The sequence below is a fragment of the Chlorocebus sabaeus genome, chromosome 25 (genome assembly GCF_047675955.1).
Source record: "Chlorocebus sabaeus isolate Y175 chromosome 25, mChlSab1.0.hap1, whole genome shotgun sequence".
NCBI classification, from domain to species: Eukaryota; Metazoa; Chordata; class Mammalia; order Primates; family Cercopithecidae; genus Chlorocebus; species Chlorocebus sabaeus.
Genome location: NC_132928.1, coordinates 33,332,889 through 33,356,789, shown reverse-complemented (window position 1 = coordinate 33,356,789; position 23,901 = coordinate 33,332,889). Strand labels below are relative to the sequence as shown.

Genomic DNA, 23,901 nt, shown 5'->3' with positions numbered 1-23,901 from the left:
TAGTTTCTACTAATTGACCTGTGAAGCAAAAATGCAATTCTTTACTAAATTAGAACCAACTATATCACTACTAATGGCAAGAAATCATGAGTCCATATATACAGTAGTTTTTAAAGAGCATACCATATCCCACTGTAGAAAGACCCAAGTGTTTCATTCTATTTTTCACAAGTTCAGCAAGCTCTTGTCTTTCTGACCTCCTGTAGAGGTTCAGTCGCTGCTGGGTTATTTTTTCAGCTGTTTTACCAGAGTGTTTTGGGCCTTTTCTGCTCAGTCTTCGGGCCCACTGCATGCTTTTTCTCCGCAGCAAGGGATGGTCCGACTGATCACTGGATGTGGAGTTGCGGTGATTGCCGCGGTGGTGCCCTTGTTCTCTGGAGTCTTTGGTGTCTTCCCACTCTTCTACACTGATAGATATTTGAGACTTAAAAGGAAATGGATATCGATAATTAGATACTTTAGAAATAAATATGGCCTGAAGTTGAAATAATATTTTATTTGCTAATATATTGGCATAGTTATATTTCTACTCATGAGAGTTTTCACAGAAAGAGCAAAATCACAGTCTTGGATTCTAGTTTTCCAGTACTGAGAATATTAAAATCTATGTTTCCTTGAACTTACATATAAATCAGGCAAAATAAATATCTGTATCCTCTGGTACAATTTCTTAATGAAAGTATTTAATTTTTATGCATAAAGGTATACTTATCATAAATAGCTATTTATGATATTGCTAGCACACAGTTGTTTGAAACATACAAAACCAGATATTTTATAACTTTATTCAAATAAAATCCATATAATGGACTTTTTTAAATCTATTACAAGTATTTCACACTCAATTTAAATAATTAAGATAATTATCTTAGATTTGGAATTAATAATGTTTTTAAAGGATTTTAAATTATTGCTCTTTCTAAAGACAGCACTGGCATGAACATTATAATATGTGAATTTTAAAAATTCTCTCGTAAGCCCCAGAAGAAAACAAAACTCACTTTTTAAATCATGCATTTATTATTCACCGTATAAAATAATTTTCTGACTAAAATTAAAACATATTTCAGGAAATGTTTTAAGTATTCTGAGAGAAAATATGTTGTAAATATTAATGTTTCACAAATATACTGTAGAATCACAACTCAAATTTTAAACAGGTTGTTCTCCATAGGAGGGAAAAACAATGAACAAACTCACAAAGCCTATTATGACTTAAACTTTTATGACTCAATCTGATTTTTAAAGTAAGATGCTCTCCTTTGATTTTAAGCCTTTAATAAGCAAATGCTTACTGTTTCAAAATTGTTGCTTTTCATACTAGGAAGTCATATGAAATGCAACACTGATCAAAGAAGAAAGTCTTACTTTCTAAAAACATGCACGTGCAAATGAACAATTTCCTGAATACTATTGTATTTAAGAGCAGCATTCATGAATCTGTTAACTGCGTTTCCTTTCTACAGATGGAAGCTTGAACTTCAGTTACAACATGCATGTGTTGCTGGCTTTTAAAGTAATAGAATTTAAATTACCAATTTAAGTAACGTCAGGAAGTAGATCCAATAAAATCCTTTAAAAGTGAATATAAATTATACAGGCTCAGTCAATGCTTTATATACAATTCCCAGTGGCAAGCTATGAAATTCTCTCACACTTAATTTCATCCAAAAATTCAAATACTAATCCACATCTGTTTCAAAACAGTGCTATATCAGAGGGAGATCCAAAAAATCTTCATCTCTTCATTATGAAATAATTGAGATTAAATGATTTTGGAAACCATATTTTATCTACCAGAACTTAATTTCTAAGCATTAAAAGTTTTTAGTACCATGGTTTAACAATAATGGACATTTTAATAAAGTTTTAACTCTACTCTCACCTACTTGATAATATACTGAAAATTCACTTCTGTGGAAGTAAAACACATAAGTTCTTAAGTAATATCTACCACCAACAAGAATATCAATATGTATTTAGTAGTATAGTTATACTTTGTAGCAACAATGAAAATATACTATTTCAGTCATATTTAGAGACTTGCTTGCAGAATTTAATCATAATCTTAAATTTATTTGGAGGGATCTTTTTGTTCCTCTTTCTAGTCATAAGTCCCTATGAGTGATAGTTTGATTGCCTACAAATACGTGGAAATAATAATCTTGCCAAACCAAATATTAAAGATACTATGTTCATCTAATACCACTTATAATTCAAGTCACAAAACCATAAATTAATAAAAAATTTTAAAGGGGAGCATAGGGATTCACTTCTTTTCCAGGAAGGGATGAAACACTGATTACAAAATGCTTTTCCTTAGCCATGTGTATCAGGCATCACGTAAAGTATGTATCTACGAGATGAACTGAAACCTATGTATACATTAGTTAAGCAATATTTAATAGCCTATTCAGCATTATTTCGAATTCCCCAAAAAGAAACTATTATAACTTGTACATAAAAATACATAAGAATCTCAAGTCATTTTTTCAATAATTCCATAAAATAAATAACATTTCTTTACTAACCTCACTTTAACCACAGTAAAAAGAAATGAGAAGAATTTGAGGGTTAATTTTAGGAAATCCAAACCCAAAACACATAAGTTGTTCTTTACCTGTTTGGAATTTGCATTCCTTTCTCTCATTCTTCCAACAGGACATAATAAAAAGTACATTAAGTTTATGTGTATAATATACACAAATTTGAGTTCTATTTTGAATGATTCCTAACTCTGTCCCTACAATAATACTGCACGGCCCTTATAAAAAAGTGAGGATAATGATAACCATCTTCTATTTGACAGAAATGTGAAAATTCATATGACATTAATATATAAAGAAAACATCTGTCAACCATAGACTTTCACATATACAGTAATACCATTAATAGGTCCTTGTAAAATTATCCACAATATCAATAACATTAGCAATAAACATTTGTTACTCTATTCCTTGGATACTGAATGTGTGTGTGCTTGTGTGTGTGTGTTTCCATGTTTTAATAGGAGGTCCATTTATAAATATACTTTCCTGATGTCATTTCTTCTTCTAGTTGCAACTCTCTTATGTTTTAAACATAGCATCATAATCTAGTGGGAATAATATAGTGCTGGACAGACAACAGTGCCTTTATAGTAGGACCTTCTCCTGAACTCAGCGTTACAATAATAGAATGGTAAAATGCAAGGTTTTAGCATCAGATAGACTTGAGTTTAAATAACAGTTCTACCACTTACCAGTTTGCCTTCTTGGTTATGTAATCTAAGCTCTCTAACACTATTTCCATTTCCCTCTCTAAAAAATTGTCAATCTATTATTACATTATTACTTTGCCTACCAAATTTTTCTGAAGACATAAAAGAGATAATGCATGAAAAGGCATTGTAAGATGTCTATCTTAGAAAACCCCCAATAAATATTCATATTTTATGGCTTATGACCTTGTATAAAAGGAGAGCAAAAGGGAGAAAATAATATGAAATAATTATGATGGGTATGCAAAAAGTGAAAAATGGGGATGAAAAAGAGAGGGAATCATTCACATTTTTGGTGCACTTTTCTCTATCATTAGACTTCTGAATAAATCAGGGTGCTAAAAACACATTCTTGGGGATAAAGATTTCTTGGTTAAAGTTTAGTAAATTTAAACAAGAGAACAAATTTTAAAGTGAAGGTGAGTATTTTTCATTCTGCACAATTTCTATGAATTATTTTGTACTTTTCCATGGAATAACTAGAGAACTCTAACTTTTTTGTCAGGCACATAATATAATCATTAACTCGAAAAATCAAAATTTAATACTAATGTTTGTGAGAAAGATGAAAATATATTTGCATATGTAAATGAAATAATCCTGGTAATATATACAGTTCAATGAAGAAGTGAAAAATTGATGACTACTACAACAATTTCTATACAAATTTAAAATATTATCATTTTCTAAAACTTATATTACTTCCTAAATATTTATCATACTTAATATGATTTTTTAGACTAAAAGTATTTCTTCACATGAATAATAATTAAAAACGTAATAAATAAGAAAATGTTTCTTATGCCTAAAATAGCTGATTATGTTATTGTTTTCAAGAAAGTAGAAAATGTCAGATACACTAAATACATCACTCTTTTCCACACTCTTCACACACACATCAAAGTGACTCAGTTCAACTTCCTCCTGATTTTTTACTGAACAGTTATTCACGTCATAGGTTATTGAGTAATCTATAGAACAATGTAGTATTTTAAATAAACCAATTCACTCAGTAGTTTGAAAATGAGTGTTTGTAATCTGGACTCATGACTCCCTTAAGGATAGTTTTACAGACTTCATAATACTCTAAACTGTGTTATTTGATTTATGATTGAAGTCAGAACTGTTGCCAAAGAAGAAAAGAAAATGAAATCACTAAAATGTGCTAGTTTAACATTTTCTCAAAGAATCCTTATCTGATATTTTCCATTAAATAAAGGTTAAATTATAAGAATACCTGAGAGATCATCTAAATTTAAATATATAAGCACCAAGGCTAGTGACTCTGAGTCCACTGAAAGCTTATTTTTATTTAAAAAATAATCTAAAGAAAGATGTTTCACCAATTTCCAAAGCTCAATTTAATATGTACATGTGGTCTGCGATCTATGCAGAGAGAGAAAATAGCTAGTTACACTGTATATTGATGTATTTCCAAATTAACTTTGGAATCAAAAACACAATTATAAAATAAACAATCTTATAGTGTAAAAAATGTTGAATTTAGAATCAAATAAATAAGCTGTATTTTCAACCATCTCAGGAAAATATTTTATGACCTTAAGCAAATCACTGACATTCTTAGAAAACAATCTGATTTTAGACAGGAAAATGCCCTGTCTTCATGACAAGAAAACACAAAATTTGTAAGAACCTAGTATTTAAACTCTAAAGTAACTTTAAAGCCAAATATTTACTAAAGAAATTCATGTTCAAATAATATTTTTAAAGCCAATAATTTGATGGAACGATGAAAATTATTTTAATCTTTGATTTCCTTTTTCATACATAAAAATAAGTTATTTCATCTGTGTGGTCTCTTAGGTATCTTTCAGTTCCACCTATATATAATTCTTTATTTTATTTTATTTTATTTTATTTTATTTTATTTTATTTTATTTTAAGCTCTGGGGAGCATGTGCAGAACGTGCAAGTTTGTTGCATAGGTGGTTTTGAAAATGTGGCAGATTTATACCATGGAATCCTATGCAGCCATAAAAAGGATGAGTTTATGTCCTTTGCAGGGACATGGATGAAGCTGAAAACCATTATTCTCAGCAAACTAACACAAGAACAGAAAACCAAACACTGCATGTTCTCACTCATAATCAGGAGTTAAATAATGAGAACACATGGACCAGGGAGGGGAACATCACACACTGGGGCCTGTCACGGGGTGGGGGGCTAGAGAGGGAGAGCATTAGGAGAAATACCTAATGTAGATTATGGGTTGATGGGTGCAGCAAACCACCTATATATAATTATATGAATATAAAATATACTCAGAGTAGGTAGAACCTCTATTACCTCAGCATTCCAATTCTATAACTTCAAAAGGCAAAATTTATGTATATGTCCAAGTGGAAAAAAAAACAAATTCTCTATTAAGAAATAATATTAAATAATCCACAAATTCATGCTAATGATTTTTCACTACTATCAAATGAAGCCCCTCTTTCTCCACCCAACCTCATCTACATTTTGGTTATTATCTCTAAAAGAAAAATCAATTATAGTTACTGTTATATTTCTGGTTATGTCCATCTCTTTTTTATGATATATTTTTAAGTTTACACATTAACTTGCACATTTACACCTCTTTGATGACTTGGTTTTACTGCATTGTGTGTATATAAGTATATGTGTGTGTGTTTAATCCAATCTCTACTTTCTACTTATACTATGGTATCTGTGGAATTTGAAATCTAGCTAATTTATTATATTGGCATTCTTTCTCATCCTGCTGGTGATTTTTTTTTCCTGAACTTTCAAAACTGTCATTTGGAAACAATGGGTTTATAAGTCTTCAATTTCTTAATGCTTTTCTTATTGCTTTAAGCCCAGAAAAATCTTATGTTTTTGTTCCCATTTTATAACATTGAATATTAATATCATGTAACTGCTAACCACTTGATGGCTGCCTGCTCTTAGAACTTAAATAATGTATCCGTGTTAAAAAGAACAAATTGAGAGGGGACTTTGTCATTGTTTTGAATGGTTTGTCTTATTATACTAGGAATTCTAGTGATGTAATTCATAAATGTGTGGATAACAAGCAGAAAGTATATATATTATTTACTGATTTTTCATTACTTATTTAGAAATTTAAGTCTTCTCCATCAGCTCAAAATATGGAGACATTCATTTACCATATTCTTCTCATCATAAATAGTCTGCCTTCATTTTTGACGTTAGACTGCTGACGCTTTCAAGTGCCAACACTCTTCCTTTCCCTTCTGCCCTATAGATGGGGAGGCTGGTAAGTCCCAGTCTATGTGTAGGACCTCATTCCAGCCCCAATGTATATATTTTTTAATTTTAAAATGTATGTATGTATGTATTTATTTATTTTAAGACAGGTTCCTGCTCTGTTGCCTAGACTGGAGGGCAGTGGCAGGATCTCTGCTCACTGTGACTTCTACCTCCCAGCTCAAGCAATCCTCCTGCCTCAGTCTCCTGAGTAGCTGGGACCACAGGCGTGGACCACCATGCCTGGCTAATTTTTGTATTTTTGTAGAGATGGGGTTTCACCATGTTGACCTGGCTGGTCTAGAACTCCTGAGCTCAAGCTATCCTCCCATGTTGACCTCTCAAAGTGCTGGAATTACAGGTGTGAGCCACCATGCCCAGCCCAGCCACAATCTTTAATCGTGATGAAATCCAAGCCAGTTTCTTTTCCTTGCTCTTTCCAGCCCAAGCCATTTTTTGAGCTGGTTGGAGGCCTGCCTCACTCTCCATAGAAAGCCTCATTATATGAGTTGTACCCTTTTCAATACCCTCTTGGTGCAGGTGTGCAATCATCAGTCTCAACAGGACCGGATTTGGGATGGTGGTTATGTATTATCCCATCTATGAAAGCTAGTCTTAACAATCGGCACAGCAAGGGGTATCTAAGCAATGACCACAACTGCTGGGGGTCTTTCTTCTTATGTTTTGCCTTGTTAATTTGTTGTGTTGTATGGAGACAATTATGCTGTTTGGGTGTTTTCCTGCCTCCTGGAAAGCTGATACTTTAACCGGAGCAACTTTATGCTGCATTTGCTGAGTCTTTCCAAGTTACTGTTCAGAATTAAATGATCTTAATGCCTGGAAGCATCAGTAATATTTAGGAACAGGAGTTTGGCAATAGCCCCATGTCATGTGTCTTTGCCCAGACCTATCTTTGTGTCTCATACTGAATCATGTGGTTGGGATCCAGTAAGAAATGTGACTGACACTAGGCCCAGGGGAATAATTCCTACTGTGTGATCACTGGTTGTATGTTTCAACCATGCATCAGCCCCCATTCTACAGTGTGTCCTGGGAAAAATACCTGTTACTTTGTGCATTATACAGTTCCATTGGGTGGTTCCTTATATGGAAGAAGAACAGTTACCATGTGGAATGCTGAGTTTCATACTCCTAAAAGGAGTACATGGCCACCCCAAAAAATGCTTCTGCTGCTGTTGCTGTCTATGCCTCCATGACAACACAGTTCCTGATCCCCACAGTTATAGAGAAAACCAAAAACGGGCCTCTGTGGCATACCCAAGAGGTTAATTCAAACCCAACTTCAACCTAGGGAACTTAAAATGTGATGAAGCAACCACAGCCACCAGGGAGGCCCATAACCCTGATGATACTTACTTGAGACTCTGAAGGAGAAGGCTTGTAAATATGAGCAGGTTAGAAAACAAACAAACAAAAAAACAACACCAGCCCCAACAACAAAAACAAAACTGGATATAGGAGGAATAAACAGAAAACTGGATACACAGGAGAAAACAAAAATGTAAACAGAAGTCTAAAATTTGTCCCACTTGGAAATTCTTAAATTACTTGAAGAATTTATAAAGACAGGTAAGTTTGGTGAATGGTGTTGTGCCTCTACAACACAAGCTCCAAATTAACTTGTATGTTTCCTGAGATGCACCCATTGGCAAAACTTCAGAACCTTAATCAAAGTTGAGGATTGAACTATAGTTATCACTGGAGATGACACTAAATTCAAACAAAGTACCCTAAATATGGGGATTCACTAAAATAAAGGTACCTCCCCTTACTCTGGTGGAGGTGATTATCACATATAAAATACAGGACAAATAAATATACCTTATCTTAACCATCAGAATTACTTTCTAGCCTAAATTCTCCACGGTCATAACAGATATTGTATAAAAATGTCCCATAGTAGACATGGATGCTCTGATTCAATTAATGGCAAATTAAAGTAAATCAAATCAGATCTTTGACACATACAAGTAGTTTGGCAATATAAAACCTCATGCACATTCTGTCTGCTCAATGTAAGTAGTTAATAAGGACTACAATAATTGGAACAAGTCCTTCAAGGATTGGAATCCCTTACCAGAGAACTATTTACAGAAGGGGTAATAGTCACCACTTCTTCTCCATTTAATAGTCAAATTTGGCCCGTTCTCAAAACTGAAAAAAAAATAAGTGGAGCCTGGTAGTAGATCATCCTAAGCTTAATGCTGTGGTTCCACATATTAAGGCCACCATCACTCGGTGACATTACTGACTCCATTCAATCATCAATTTGTAAATACTTTGCAGTCATAAAGTCATAAGGATTTGACAAATATGTTCTATTAAGTGCCTCTTTTGATAGCCTCTTACACTCCTAAAAGGAGATAGCTCTTTTGGCCCCCAGCAAAAATGCTTCTGTTGCTGTTGCTGCCTATGCCTCTGTAACAACACAGATGCCGATCCCCACAGTTACAGGAAAAGGCTTGTAGTTTTTCTTTACCTTCAAAAGAACTCAAACTTCTCTACCTGACTACACATAGGATATTTAAACAGTTCTGCAGTCACAAACAATCCCTCTGTAAGCAGATCTCTACCGCATCCAAGTTTCTGTGGGAAAATAGGTATGACATTACATTGATGCCATTCTCTTCCAAGGAGATTCCTTTGACACACTCATTCAGGATGAATAAACATTGAAAAAGGAACTCACACAAAAGAATAGACCATTGCCTTATACAAACTGCAAGGTTCCCAAGTGTAGTCAAATTTCTGAACATTACTTGATCAAAGGCTACTTCATCATTGACAGTCTCAAGAAACAATGACCTGTCAGTATCCACAATGTTAAGACAAAGCTAACATTTTAAGGCCTTTTGGGGTTTCAGATGGAAGATATTCCTCATTAAAAAGTATTACATTTTACTTAAGTCCATTTATGCTCCTACTCACAAATTGGCTCACACTGAATGAGACCCCTTAAAACAAAAGGCTCTAGAATCTCTCCAAATTGCAGTTACAACAGGCGATCACATTGTTCACCTCTTCTACTGCCTGCTGCATCAACCATAATGGTGCTCGTGGGCTTCTGGTAGAAAAAACTTTCCTCCTGGGTTACATGCTATAGACCATTAGAATGGCAACTGCTGGTTGCATACTGAGCTCTACTGAAATCAGATGTCCTGTGATCAGGAGTCTGCACTCAGTGGCCCATTGTGCCTTTGGTTATGAAAGCATCACCCTGCAAGTCTGACATAGCCACCAAAAACTCTATAGGAAAGGGTCAAACTTGGATATATGCCACCTGCAAGAGGGGAAAGTTTCACCTGTCATATGCCATGGTACTTGAGCATGTCACTCTTATCCTAAATCCCTTGGCAACCTAGGGAGCCCCTTGGGATTAATCAAGTGAACAATGCATGGATGGTGGTATTGTGTTAAATGTGATGAAGCTCACTCGAGAACTGCTGTTTTTGATCCCTTAAAATGACAGACCTAACAAAGGACAGGACCCAAAGGTTAACAGGGAGTCATTTGAGCACTAGACACCCTGGATAATAACAGTTCCCACTTGCACATTTCTACAAACTCTTGGGTCACTGCCTGTGTTTTGGCCATCTGGTCCAGCCAATGGCAGAAACAATTCCTTATCCAAGGTTGCCCTCTGCAGGGTAAAGGAAATCTCTTGCCTTATACATACACAAAATAATAATCAAGGTCACATGTGTCTTTACACATACACATTTAAGACCATAATACAAGGCTCATCAAAACAATTCTCACCACCTTCTATGTTCTAGACATCATTGTAAGTGACTAAGATATGAATTTCACTTTTCCAAAATACACAACGCTGTGCTTTTGAACAAGGCATTTAAGATAACTTTCATCTCCCTACTATCCACAGGCTACAAGCTTCATGGAGCATTTTATTAAATGAAACAAGGCACATTTCAGTCACCCATCCAACATCAGGGGTACACTGCAACTGTGTCTGACTCCATTTTTGATATTTGACTGCTGACAACTTTCAAGCTCTTATACAATCTTCTGCCCCATATTTGAGCAAGTTGATAAGAAAGCCTGAGCACTTCTTACTTTTTCCCTGGCAGGAAGTTTACGCTCCTTATGCATGAGAAATCTCACCCAAAACCCAAACTCTAATCACGATAAAGGCCAAAACAAAAATGATCTGCTCCCTCAGACCTACTTAGGAGTCCATCTTGCTCTCCTCACAAAAAACAAACAAACAAAAAACAAACAAACAAAACTCATTAAACACTATTGGGGCATGTGTGGCATCCTCAGTTTTAACATCTAAACCATATTTTGGGTGAATTCTCCATACTGCCTCTGTGGAGTGGTAAAAATTCTCCTCAGAACTATATCCAATTTAGTAGACCATCATCAGTTCTAGGTAAATAATAATAATAAAGAAATAATGCTATACATGTCTCATCCCCTTCGCATCTTGTAATCTGTGAAAAAATCAAAGGTATACAATCATAAACAATTACATAATAATTAAGGGTAAAATAATAGGTACTAAAATTAATGACAGAGGTGGTACAAATAAAATTGTATAAAGATGGAATTAATGTAAGTGTGAACAGACTTGAAAGAATGATTCTATGTTAAGAAGGATATCTGTGACTGACTTTAGTAAATATATATTGAGCACTTACGCAAAGCACATGGGATACAGTAATAAAAACATAGGCATAGTTTAGAGGTAAGCTATTTCAAGTTTTATATCTCAGTATTCTCAGCTGTGGAGCAGTGAGCAGTAAGCAGAAGAGAAATGAGAAATTAAGAATATGGGAATACATACAAAAATTAACTATCATGGAGGTCAAGGAAGATGTATTTTTCTTGGAATGAAATGAGGTGTTGGGTATTATCAACTAGCTCTTACTACAGCTTTTTTTCCTTCTAATCTATGTGCCATAAAAAATATCTATCGTCATAAAGACACTGAAGAAGAGGAGAATTGAGAAAATGTTATTAGTTTATTTAGAATGCTTATAGTGGGCGTTTCAAATACAGGTCATGCATCTTGCATTCATACAAGTATGCTACAGAGGTTACCGGTGACCCTGAGAAATAAATTTTCCAAACAACGATTTCCCATATTTAAGGTTTATGATCCTTCTCTAAAATACTCATAATTTTTCAGTTGTGCTATTCAGAAATTTATTTTAAATACTTAATAAAATTGCCTTAATTTTCTCATGTTTCTCCATCATATGGCTCCAATTATGTCACTACGACTATTTTTTAGTTGTTTTTCTTATGAAATCAGACTACTACTGTTTCCTTCACTGTGCAGTAGTGGAATGTTCTTTATCTTTTCTGAAGATATAGAATTGCTTTTCTTTTAAAAGTGAATGCAAACTTTTAAAATAATATTATTAGCACCAAAATTATTATTGCTGTAAAGTTGGTAACTCTGTTTTTGGATCTCAAGACGTCTTTACCCATCTACTATTTATTTGGTATGGGCTATAGTGACCCAAGGTCTAAATCAGACTGGCCCAAATCAAGACTGATTTCATTATAATTAACTTTTCATTTATTAGAAATCTAAGGAATGGTTTCCCTAACCAAAGGGTTCATTTTATGTCTAGATGTCTAGAAATCACCAAATATAAAAACATATTTGATTTCTACACACAAACAAAATTAAGTATGTATACTTATGTTTGTATATATTATGCATATTTATATATATTTGTAAAGAGTATTGCTAGACTGCTGAATCACGTTAGACTCTATAATTGACTTACAAACAAAATCAACAAAGAGAAAAGCATTGTATAAACACACAAATTCAACATACGCATACAGGCAGTCAAATGGTTTGCATCATCAGAATCATGGTTTCATTGCTAGCTCTGTTAACTTAGCAGTGCAATTTACACTTTTTCAGAATTACCAAAATACATAGTCTAAAGCAATGGTTTCAACATGCATGTGTATATATGTGAGTGTGTGTGTATGTGTGTGTGCATGTAAGTGTAGAACCTATACACTATAAGGTAGGCCAGTTACCGAAATATATAGACTAAAGCAATGGTTTCAACATGCGGGGTGTGTGTGTGTGTGCATGTATGTGTAAAGCCTACACACTATAAGGTAGGACAGAGGGGCTATCACTCTATCACCTTCAGTATATTATAGTCCAGAAGAAAAGACCTAACTATGAAGTTTTCAAAAGCCAGTACAGTGGTTCTAACGTGAGTACAGCACCTCTCCAACCACACACAAAACATTTTAAACACACACACAACCACACACACACACACATGCATAATTCCCTTATCCTTTGCAGCATCTAAGAACCAATGGATAAATGAGCCTGTGGAAAGAAAATTTCTATGTTACATGCAATGCTTTAATTAAAGAAAAGAATAATTTCAGACCTGGTAAATACAAATATTTGTATTCTTAAGTAAATAGTCTATCTAAAATACACTTTGGATCTAAATACACCACTGCTTACAGATCATGACTTCCTTATGAAGACCTAGGGAACCTAAATCAATTTTATAATTTTCTCTTCAGTTTTCATTTTGTAGACTAGCAGCCATTTGACAGGGAACTGTGATTAAAAGCTTAATTTACTTTCTGTGGCATTGTTAAGTAGAAGAATGATCTTTAGGCAGTTTAAGACATTAAGTGGACAGAAAGCCATGACTATGTAGTTAAATTACATCAAATAAATTGGATGCATTAAATAGCCTCTTGTTAGTAAGTGTGCCAGTGAGACTCTTATTAAGTTAAAGTAAGTAAATAACGAAAGTAAGAAATGCTTTCCTGGGTTTGAGAATGAATGAGATTAAGAATCAGTAGAACTAGAAAATATTAGAAAAAAAAATATAAAATAAGGTAAGAGAAAGATTTAAGAGTAAAGTTTTTGTTAGAGAGAAAGTGAAACAAAGTTATAGATGAGCTCAGACTTATAATATGCCTGTGAGTTTGTGTTCGTGTGTTCATATGTGTGAATTAGGATGCACTGAAGGTTAGTGAACACAGCTATGCTTGACTAATATTAAAGTACTTAATCACAGGAGTATTTACTTTATATATTTTATTTATAACTTCAAGTGAATTGACATGAACGTTTTCTGAGGTGGTATCATGCACCCAAAAACAATGCACCAATGAGGAATGATGAAGTAAGATCTATGTTACTCTATGTGCTTTGCCACAGAATTACTTGCCTTTAACTCTGATCAACTCACTCCACACATTTCTGCCTTTTTCTACCTTGTGAAATAAGAATATGTTTTTTACTTAATCTTCAGTCTGCCACATATAGCCAAAGTTCAGGCACAGCTAGTGAAAGAGAGGGCAAGATTTAAACTCAGATCAATGTGTTCCAAGCCCAGTGCTAATTAGTCAGGCAAAATAACTGGATAAGTGACTTGTCCAGGAATGGGACAGGGGGATAGAGTAGCTTAAAATCAGCAATAAAAATTTTATTTGAAATAGTAGGCATCAGACATACATTACAGATTCTTCATCATGTGAATAAAGAAAAATGAACATCAATCTGGCTGCACTATGCAAGATATTGAAGAGAAGAGAGTTTTGGTATATTAAATCCACCAAAATTAATTAAATCGAAGAATAGCCATGAAGTTTTTATGTCAACCCTCTGAAAAATCTTTTGTTTACTTATGCATTTTAAGACTTACCTCGATGCATTTGGTGCCTAGTGCTACTCAAATATTTGTAATTCTGGTAGATAATAAGATGGAGAGGATCTTCCGGATAAAAATTAAGTATTCATGTTTCATGTTAAGGAATTAGAACAGATAGAGCTACAAACTCAACTTTGCCATCTATCAACATAGACGAATTGTTGAAACCACAGAAAGCAATTAACACCCCAAGGTGATGTGTAGAAAAGACCAAAAAAACTATAAACAGCTTTTGTAAACATGTGGTTTATTTCACTTAGTGTAATCTTGTCCAGGTTCATCCATGTTGTTCTTCTCTCACAAAGTCAAATTCATGGAAAAAGAGTAGGAGGGTGGTTACCATTGGCCAGAGGATGGGGGAAATGGGAAGATGATGGTTAAAGATAACCTTCTATTATAAAGTGCATAAGTTCTGGAGACCTAAAGTACAGCACGGTAACTACAGTTAATGTTATCACGTGCTTGAAATTTGCTAAGAGAGATCTTAAGTAGTCTCACTATAATATTCTTAAGAATATTTACATACACCTTTGTTAAGTAAAACATTGTTAAGTAAAACTTTTGTTAAGTAAAACATTACGTAAGTAATATTCTTAAGAGTATTTACATATACCTTTGTTAAGTAAAACAGCTTCTGAAATAAATCAGTCTAAAATCTATAACCGCCGGGCGCGGTGGCTCAAGCCTGTAATCCCAGCACTTTGGGAGGCCGAGACGGGCGGATCACGAGGTCAGGAGCTCGAGACCATCCTGGCTAACGCGGTGAAACCCCGTCTCTACTAAAAAATACAAAAAACTAGCCGGGCGAGGTGGCGGGCGCCTGTAGTCCCAGCTACTCGGGAGGCTGAGGCAGGAGAATGGCGTAAACCCGGGAGGCGGAGCTTGCAGTGAGCTGAGATCCGGCCACTGCACTCCAGCCTGGGCGACAGAGCGAGACTCCGTCTCAAAAAAAAAAAAAAAAAAAAAAAAAAATCTATAACCTTTTATGTCTAATTAGAGAACGTACTAAGAATAACATAAGGGTTCTCCTGTATAGTAGATGAAGGAGGCCTACTCTAAAAAATTGAAAAGCAAAAGAAAACTAGTTTTCTTATCACTTTAAAAACCACGATAATATCTTGAAATATCTTTCATTATTAACTTTAATTAGCACAAAAATATTGAAACATAAACACTCCTTAGAATTCAATCTTTACAATGGCAAATTCCAGGAAATTTACTAGGGAAATATAAGTACATTAATTTGAAAATAAAGCATTTATATGCATTTAAGTTTAATTGATTTATTTCATTTTAAAATCTGAGTATTGAATTCAATATTTTGTATTATTTTTCTTTAACAGCTCTGAATTAATGTATTACACCATTTGAGGAAAGGGAAACAAACAGGAAATACTTACTTGTGATGGTATTTTTCGAGACTGACACACGGGAGGGAAAAAGAAACACACAAAACACAGTTTAAACAATGACTAAACAATACATACATGTAACAATCAGCAACAAGGACAAAATGTAGCATATACCAACATAACAAAATCCAATTTCATGAGTATTTGTCATAGGGCTTTTGAACCAAATTAGCTAAAGAATAAGCTATTATTTTTAAATATTCAGTCTTGTTAGATTGTTTTTGTCTGAAATTGTCTTCCTAAGTTTGATAGAAAAAGTGGTGCTTGTAGAAGAATAAAATAATCAGTAGTAGTTCATAAAGCTACTATAGTCATAACAGAATACTTGATATAATTACTGACATTCAATAATCATTATTGGTGTTAATATTTGTACTATTTTTTAATTTCAGATCTTACAGTAAGATTGATTTTTTTTCCTACATATACATGTAATTAAGTTAGTTGACAGAAATATTCTGAGCTTTCAGATTGGCTATGGAATCTAAAATAATTGATTTCCTTAATCAATGTTTCATAGCTAAGTAGGGGTTACAAATAAAAATCATGCTGTCTTAGTCTTCAAGTTTAAAGAACAATAGTCTATTCATTTTTGAATAGTTGAAAGTAACATTTTCAAGTATATTATTTGATGTAATATAACTTGTAATATAACTCATGTGGTATTACTATTATAAGATTATAATGGTATTATCTATAATTGAAAATATAAGAAATGCATAATAAACATTTGATTGTGGGTTTCTTGAAACTATTTCAGGTTTCTTTATACATGACACAATGGAATAAATGTTGTTTGAGAGAATAATAGCAAAGAATGGACAGGTAGAATTTTAAAACCAATCAATCCTAAACCTTATTAAAATAATATTAATAAGATTTTATAGTAGGTAAATTCATATCCTAATAATATATTTTAAATGCTACTTCCCATTCTAATAGTAAAGTGTTATTGATTAGCAGATGGGACAATGCTTATTCCACTACGCACATTTTTGGAAGCTACAAGATTTATTCACTATAAAAGTGGCCAAAATTCAGGGTAACACATTCCACAAATTTACTGCATACACTATAAATGATGTTGGTACATTAAGATGCTTTAAAAGATGTTTTTCTGGTTTCTAGTAAAATGTTCACTGGTTATAGTATACTTCAAACAAATGAGATTTTCTGCACACTGAAAAACTGGAGGCAAACTTAGGTTTACTTTTTCTTAACCAAAGGACAAATATGCTTAATAATTCAGAATTGTTCAGATTTTGGAAAGTTAATACTATGTTATATGCTATATGGTAGATAATACCCCCAGTGGAACCTGGGCATCCTTTATTTTCAAAAATTAATATTTCTGCAATGAAAAGTATAAATATTCACTCTAAATGAAATAAGTAAACATTATAAATAATCTCATGAAAATTAAGGTGAGGTTTTGCCACTAAATGACTTCAGGGAGCCTTTTTGCATTTTATAATTTTGTATTATGGATTGAGAAGGAAAATACTGATCCTTTTTGTTCACTAAGAGTAATATGTGTCCCTGTCCTTCCTGTATATGTTTTTCAAACCAGGAGTGTCTGATGTTTGTCAAAATTCCCTGAACTAGAAACATATAGATGGTGGTAGATGTTCTCCTGGCACGGAGGACATATGATTAATCAAGAATGGGCAGTTCCATCTCTACTCTGTTTTCCATAGGCTGGTTTTCCAGCCATTGTGTGCACCCTCACTTTATTCTCTGCTTGTGTTTGTGTGACTTCTCCTTTCACTAATCTACATCACATCAGAAAAAAAATGAGATAGTATTCCAGGCCTTCTATAAATGTTACTAGTTTTGATTATCAATGTTCTTTACCAACATTTGTGTTTTTAAAAATGTCAGCTAAACATTCGGCAGTGCTTCTCCCACCCCCACAACCAAAGTAGTTATATCAGAGATATAACAGATGATAACTTTTGTTTTCTCTACTCAGAACATAGGAAGATATTAAAGAAAATGATGTGGCATGAAAACCTGCATCTGCCTTTAAAAGTTTTTTTTTTTTTTTAATTTCATGAATAAACCAGAAAGCAAAGCCTGAAGTCTTTACATTATGTGTTTATCCTTACATAAGATGTTGATATTTAATAAAAGTTCTTCATAGTACAGAGTAGAATTTAGCACTTAAATGTGTATATACTAAACAAATAATTAATGAATGGGTATGATATCACTATATTATGCCTATATATCTATTAGTGTTTTTATTAGTTATACAAGCATGGTTTGAACAGTCAGAAAATGTTATAGCTTGTTTACAAAAATAGCAGCTTATAGCATAATCTCTCTTAATTCCCTCTCATAAGACCCATCTACTTTTGCCTCTTAGTTGGATATGTCGTTCTTTCTCTCTCTGTTTCTATAGAATACGCTTGACTATTATTTCATGCTTTTTTCAGTTTCTGCTTTTATCTATTGACTTCTCACTCTGCAAGGAGAGTCATTAACAATCTTTTCCATATAATCCACTACGTTTGCCCTCATCATCTCAAAATAGTTTAACACAATTTTTATTGGATCAAAATTCAGGACATACTATGATTAAGTATACTTTACAGATGACATATATAGGTATGTGATTAGTATTCATTTCCTGTACACATTCTTTATTGTTGATAATGGTGTTATATTCCTAAAGTCAATAATTGCTTTATTGTATTAATTGCTTTGATATGTACTTAGATACATGCAATAATTTATCCTGAACTCTTTGGCTACTGTCTAATATTAATTTAAAACACTGAGATGCATCAGGAAGTCTATAGATTTAATCTTCCTAAAGAATTCTCTCTGAAGCCTTCTGACCTGCTCTAGGTCTCCCTTTGTGCCTGGGGGTCTTTTCATCCCCATCCTGTTGATCCCCTTCACTCCATTATTGTCACTGGTTTCCATAAAATGTCTGGTTTCCTGCAGATCATTATTTCTCCCTCATTTTACTTATTCATTTTGGTGGTAGTAGTTTCCTTAGAGAGCAGACATGGGAAGGATATTTTTGGAGAATACATATAATCGACATCTGATTTATTCAACTCTTACACAAGTTTGCTTTGACTGGATAAAAAATTCTAATTTGAAAATAATACTCTTTTAAAATCTTGAGAGAATTGTTCCATTTTCTTCTGGTTTGTGATATTGCTGTTGAGAAAACCCAAACAGGACCTTGCATGTGACCTATCCTATGGTTTCCTGCTCATCTCTCTGAAAGATTTTAGGATCCTCTCCTTACCTTCAGTGTTTTGAAAGGTGATGATTTGATTCACTGTTTAACTCACTGTTGTGGACACATGGTAACCCTTACCAATTGGAAACTAACACATTACTGATTTTTCTAGAATCGTTACAATAATATTTCTTCAATTTGTGTTCATTTCCTCTTTCTTGAAATCTTATGATTAAAATCTTAGAACTTCTAGATTAGTTCTCTAATTTTATCTTTTCTTTACTCTTTGTCCATGTTTTGAATTCTTGCTCTAGTTTATCAATAACTTCCTGAACTTCATATTATAAGCTTTTTCACTTCCGTTGGGAATTTTTAGTTGTCTTCTTAGAGTAAATGACTAATAATTTATCTGAAAGCTCTAGGTGAGATTCTTTTTATTGCCGCATTTCATGGCGATCTGGCTGGATTACTAAACTTAAAGAATCTCCCCCATCTGTATTTTTAGGCCCTTCCACTTGGATTGGTCAGTTTTTCTAGGAGAGAGTCTTCCGATCTGCTGAAGTGTAAAGTGTACAGATATATCTTTTAACTTAGCATTCAGAATTCAGTGTGACACTCCTAGCCCTCAACTCTTTCCAGGGTCCACAGGCCACAGACCACTTCCATAGACTAAACCTTTAATATATGTTCATTTAGGAGAGAGTGACAGAAGCAAAGATTTCTGAACTGTTGAGGAAAATCGAGATCTGACAGAAAACTAAGCAAAAATATAGACTCTCCAATAGTAATTACTGAATGAAGTTTCTACTTCCTGAAATCTAGTGTCTTTCTTTACATTCAAGTAAGAGAACAGGGCCATTTTGAATACTGATGGTTATTTAAATTTCAAAACTTTGTTTTTGAATCATCTAGTATTTGAGAGATACGGTGAATTGTCAGAGTCAATTTTATTTTGTTAGATCCACTAAGCTCTTTTTCTTTGTTTTTATACAATCTGAAAAAAATAATGTTTTCTTCTTTAAATCCAAAAAAATCTCAGTGTCTTTATTGGGTTAAGATTTAATTGATGTTCCTTTCTACTTTTTTTGTTAAAGATTAATGTAAGAGATATGCACTTTAATGGTTAATTTTTCATCTTGCAAAAGTACATCTTGCAAAGATAGATACTACTCATCATGTATCTAAAATCTCCAAATTCAGGAAGCAAATAATATATTCATTCTTTTAACAAATGACCAAGAAAAACAAATCTTTTGCAAGATGAATTTTATCCTTTCATGTATCAGACCATAATTACCATATAGGTCAACATATCGCTATTTTTTACCTTATTTACCAGGAAATTAAAAATAGAAGTCTGGCTTAACTGTAGCATTCAGGGTATACTAGTAGAGTAACATTAATTTCTCTGTTCCTATTAAAATATTTTGTTGTAAAAAGTGCTTAATGTTTCTATTATTTATCTTTGTTAGTTGCCTCAATTCTTTCTACAATAGGCAGAATTTAATTTAATAAAAATATGAGTGCCAGAAGACGGATTGAATTCAGTACAGAAAAACAAAAGGTATTATTTTTATTTAAAAACAGTGTCCTTTTATCATCCCAATGATATATATTTTTAATGTAATCTAGATATTTGAGAAATTACAAGCATTTTAATGAGATGATCTTTACTTGGTATGGGCAGAGTTGACTAAATGTAGTTAAATACTCCTTGATGACAATTCAAATACCCAGTTATCCTTTTCCTATCTTCAATGCCAACAGCACAAAAAAGTATTTTCATAATATATGTACATTATTATAATACATAATACTGACATGGACATGGAGTTGACCAAGGCCAGAAATTTACTGCATTGCAATTCCCAAAGCATATATGTGAGATAAAAACAAAAACAAAAACAAACAAACAAACAAAAAAACATGGCAACACTCTACTGTATGAAAATCTTCTTTGTACTTGCTATGGTCAAATAAGAAATTATTTGCATAGACTGAATATTTGTTCTCCATCACCATACAATGCATATGTGAAAACCTAATCCTCAGTGTTGATGATATTTGAAGGTGGAGCTTTGGGAAAGTGATTAGATCATGAGAGAGCCTTATAAAAGAACACTCAGAGAGATCCCCTTCCCTTTCCACCAGGTGAGAATTCAGTGAGAAGATGGCCATCTGAGAACCAGGAAACAGGTCCTCATCAGACATGTAATCAACTGGTCCCCTGATCTTGGATTTCCCAGCCTTCAAAACTGTGAGAGTTAAATTTCTATTGTTTACAAGCCACCCAGTCCATGGTTTTTTGTTATAGCAGCCTGAATAGATCATGATCATCCTTAATTGCTTGGGTATGAAAGCACTTGATCTTCTTTTAATCTTTAATTAAATAATATTGTTTTGAATCCAGTATTCTTAAAATTTTAGGCCTATCTAGACAAACATCTTACATATTTAACTGTCTGGTTTGTTTTTCCAGTCAATCATTCCTAATTTTGTCTTGATTCATCTCATTCTTTGTAATGTGAACCACAACCACCACAGGAAAAGAAAAACTTGGACTCAGCAGAAGAGATGGCAGCAAAAATTCATTAAAAAATTATTATTATTAATATTTGAGACGAAGTCTCGCTCCGTCACCCAGGCTGGAGTGCAGTGGCACGATCTTGGCTCACGGCAACCTCTGCCTCCCAGGTTCAAGCAATTCTTCTGCCTCAGCCTCTTGAGTAGCTGGGACTACAGGTGCACACCACCACATCCGGCTTATTTTTGTATGTTTTTTAGTAGAAATGCGGTTTCATCATATTGTCCAGGCTGATCTCGAACTCCTGACCTCGTGATCCAACTGCCTAGGCCTCCGAAAGTGCTGGGATTACAGGCGTGAGCCACTGTGCCTGGCCACAAAGCTCCATTTAACACTCCTGAAGGAAGCTACAGCAAAACCACCAAGAAGCACCTGAGAAAAACTAACCTATTTTCTGCTGGTAACTTATATAAGTGTCAAACTATAAATTTTAACAGCAACAATGAGAATCTACCCCATTATGCTTATGCCTTTTATAAAGTTCTTTTCTATACAGGGATTTGTTAATTTTGTCACCAGGTGGTTTAATGATCATATAAATTACTGAAATGCATGTGTCTGATCTGAGCCACATAGTTGAGGTAATTTTGTATCAGACCAAAAAAGAAATGGCTAACCAAAATTTCTTTTTAATTTGTAATAACTTTGGAGTGTCTGAAGAAAAAAAATTGTTGAGAATACAAACCATAATTTATGTTAAATAATTTTATAGGTATTGATAGAATGATGCGTTCATCCAAAATCTTTATTTCAGAAAAGAGTCTAACCTAAAAGGTGATATTATACTAAGGCTATAAAAACTACTTTGAACAACATGAACCACATGAAGTGACCAAATCAAAATGTAAATATGTTTTCAGCTTCATAAACTTATCAGAGATTCTCCTTCCATACTAGTAGGATCAAGTTTGCTGTTAAATTTACTGAGGTTTACTTTGGGAAGATCTGACACTACTCTTAGAGTTTTCTTTTGGCTTTAGAGTGGTCATCCATCTACAGATTGAGAAATGAGAATTTTAACACTTACTAAATTATCTTTGTTTTGCTTCCTTCAAAATGATAATATATGTAGTAGGGGCATATATTAGAAATCCAGGTTGCTTGCCCTGAGAACTTTTCTTATTTGTCAGAACCTCAAGGTTATTTATAGTTAATTTGCTTCCTGATAATCCTCCAGAAACAGCTAATCCTAGATCTACAAAAGTCATCTAAAGCCTAACATCCATAGACTTAGAACAGCCGCTTAGCCAACAATATTTTTTGGAATACTGACATAGTTTAGTAAAACAAATAGTTGAAAAAAATTTGCTTCTGAGATTTAACACAACGTATTCAGGTAGCAATCTTTTTCACTTTCATTGCATTTTTTAGAAATCAGTTTATAAGCTTATGAATGATTGCACTCATCAGATTAAACATCAAAACAAGAATATATTGTTCTGTCCAAACCTCAGATGTAGTAAGTTTCTGAGACTCAGTCCTGTAGATTCCAATGGGAACATCTCCAGTAGAAGAACACAACTTCTGATAAAGTCTGGCATAAGTTCTGATCCATAAGTCCTCTGCAGTGATTTTCATCTATAATACACACATATTATTTACATATTAAATGTGTCAGAAATAGAAACCTAGTGGTACCTTTTCACTTCTTTATTTATTTTTATAGGGGGCAAAGTCTCACCCTGTCACCCAGGCTATAATGCAACAGTGCAATCATGGTTCACTGCAGCCGCAACTGACATCCCTGGCTCAAGCATTTTTCACTTCTTAAAGGCAGAAATTATTAGTATTTGGAAATCTCCAAGTAATATTTCATGCTTATCCATGTATTAAATTTATTTATTATGCATCACCAAACTTAAGAAATCCAAGTACTCAATTTAGGGCAGTATGACATTATATTAGTTCGATATCAGTAGGCAATAGAGCACTGGTAATTGACTGGGAAATGTAAAGCATATGGAAACTATTCTGCATGCTGCAATAACTGGAGGCTGCCACTGGTATTTAATGTATAGGGTCTGCTGATGTTACCAAATATAAAGTGCAAAAGACACTCTAGTACCATTGGGTGACTTGTTCCACCCAATGTTCTAATAATGCCCATATTGAGAAAGATGAATAGTAGAATAAACATAGTGATAGAAGACAGGAAACAAAAATTGTAGTCCCCCTTTTCTTCTTGTAAATCTGAACTGTTACCAAATCATTTCATTCAGTATACCTGGACAAAGTATACTTATCTATAAAACAAAGGAGTTAAACAGCATGATCACCATTTTCCTGGATAGTATAGTATCCTATGGCAGTCTCAAATTGCCAGTTAATAAAGAAAAATTCATTCAATTTTTTTTTTTTTTTTTTTTTTTTTTTTGAGACAGAGTCTTGCTCTGTTGCCCAGGCTGGAATGCAGTGAAAAGATCTCAGCTCACTGCAAGCTCCACCCCCCTGGGATCACGTCATTCTCAGCCTCCCGAGTAGCTGGGACTACAGGT

At 33.7% G+C, this 23,901-nt stretch overlaps 1 protein-coding gene across 7 annotated transcripts in view; it reads right to left on the bottom strand.

The window, feature by feature from the left end:
• The window catches only part of KCNT2 (potassium sodium-activated channel subfamily T member 2), a 410,159-nt gene that overhangs the window by 46,040 nt on the left and 340,218 nt on the right, over positions 1-23,901 (bottom strand). For 4 of the 7 annotated variants that reach the window (XM_037985779.2, XM_037985781.2, XM_007989090.3 and 1 more), the window contains 3 exons: positions 22,856-22,984; positions 15,612-15,632; positions 124-424 (listed from right to left, as the gene is read on the bottom strand). In XM_037985779.2, coding sequence (XP_037841707.1) covers positions 124-424; positions 15,612-15,632; positions 22,856-22,984 — 451 coding nt within the window. The remainder of the gene's footprint in view (positions 1-123; positions 425-15,611; positions 15,633-22,855; positions 22,985-23,901) is intronic. The other 3 variants (XM_037985780.2, XM_007989091.3, XM_007989094.3) reach the window with 1 other exon arrangement.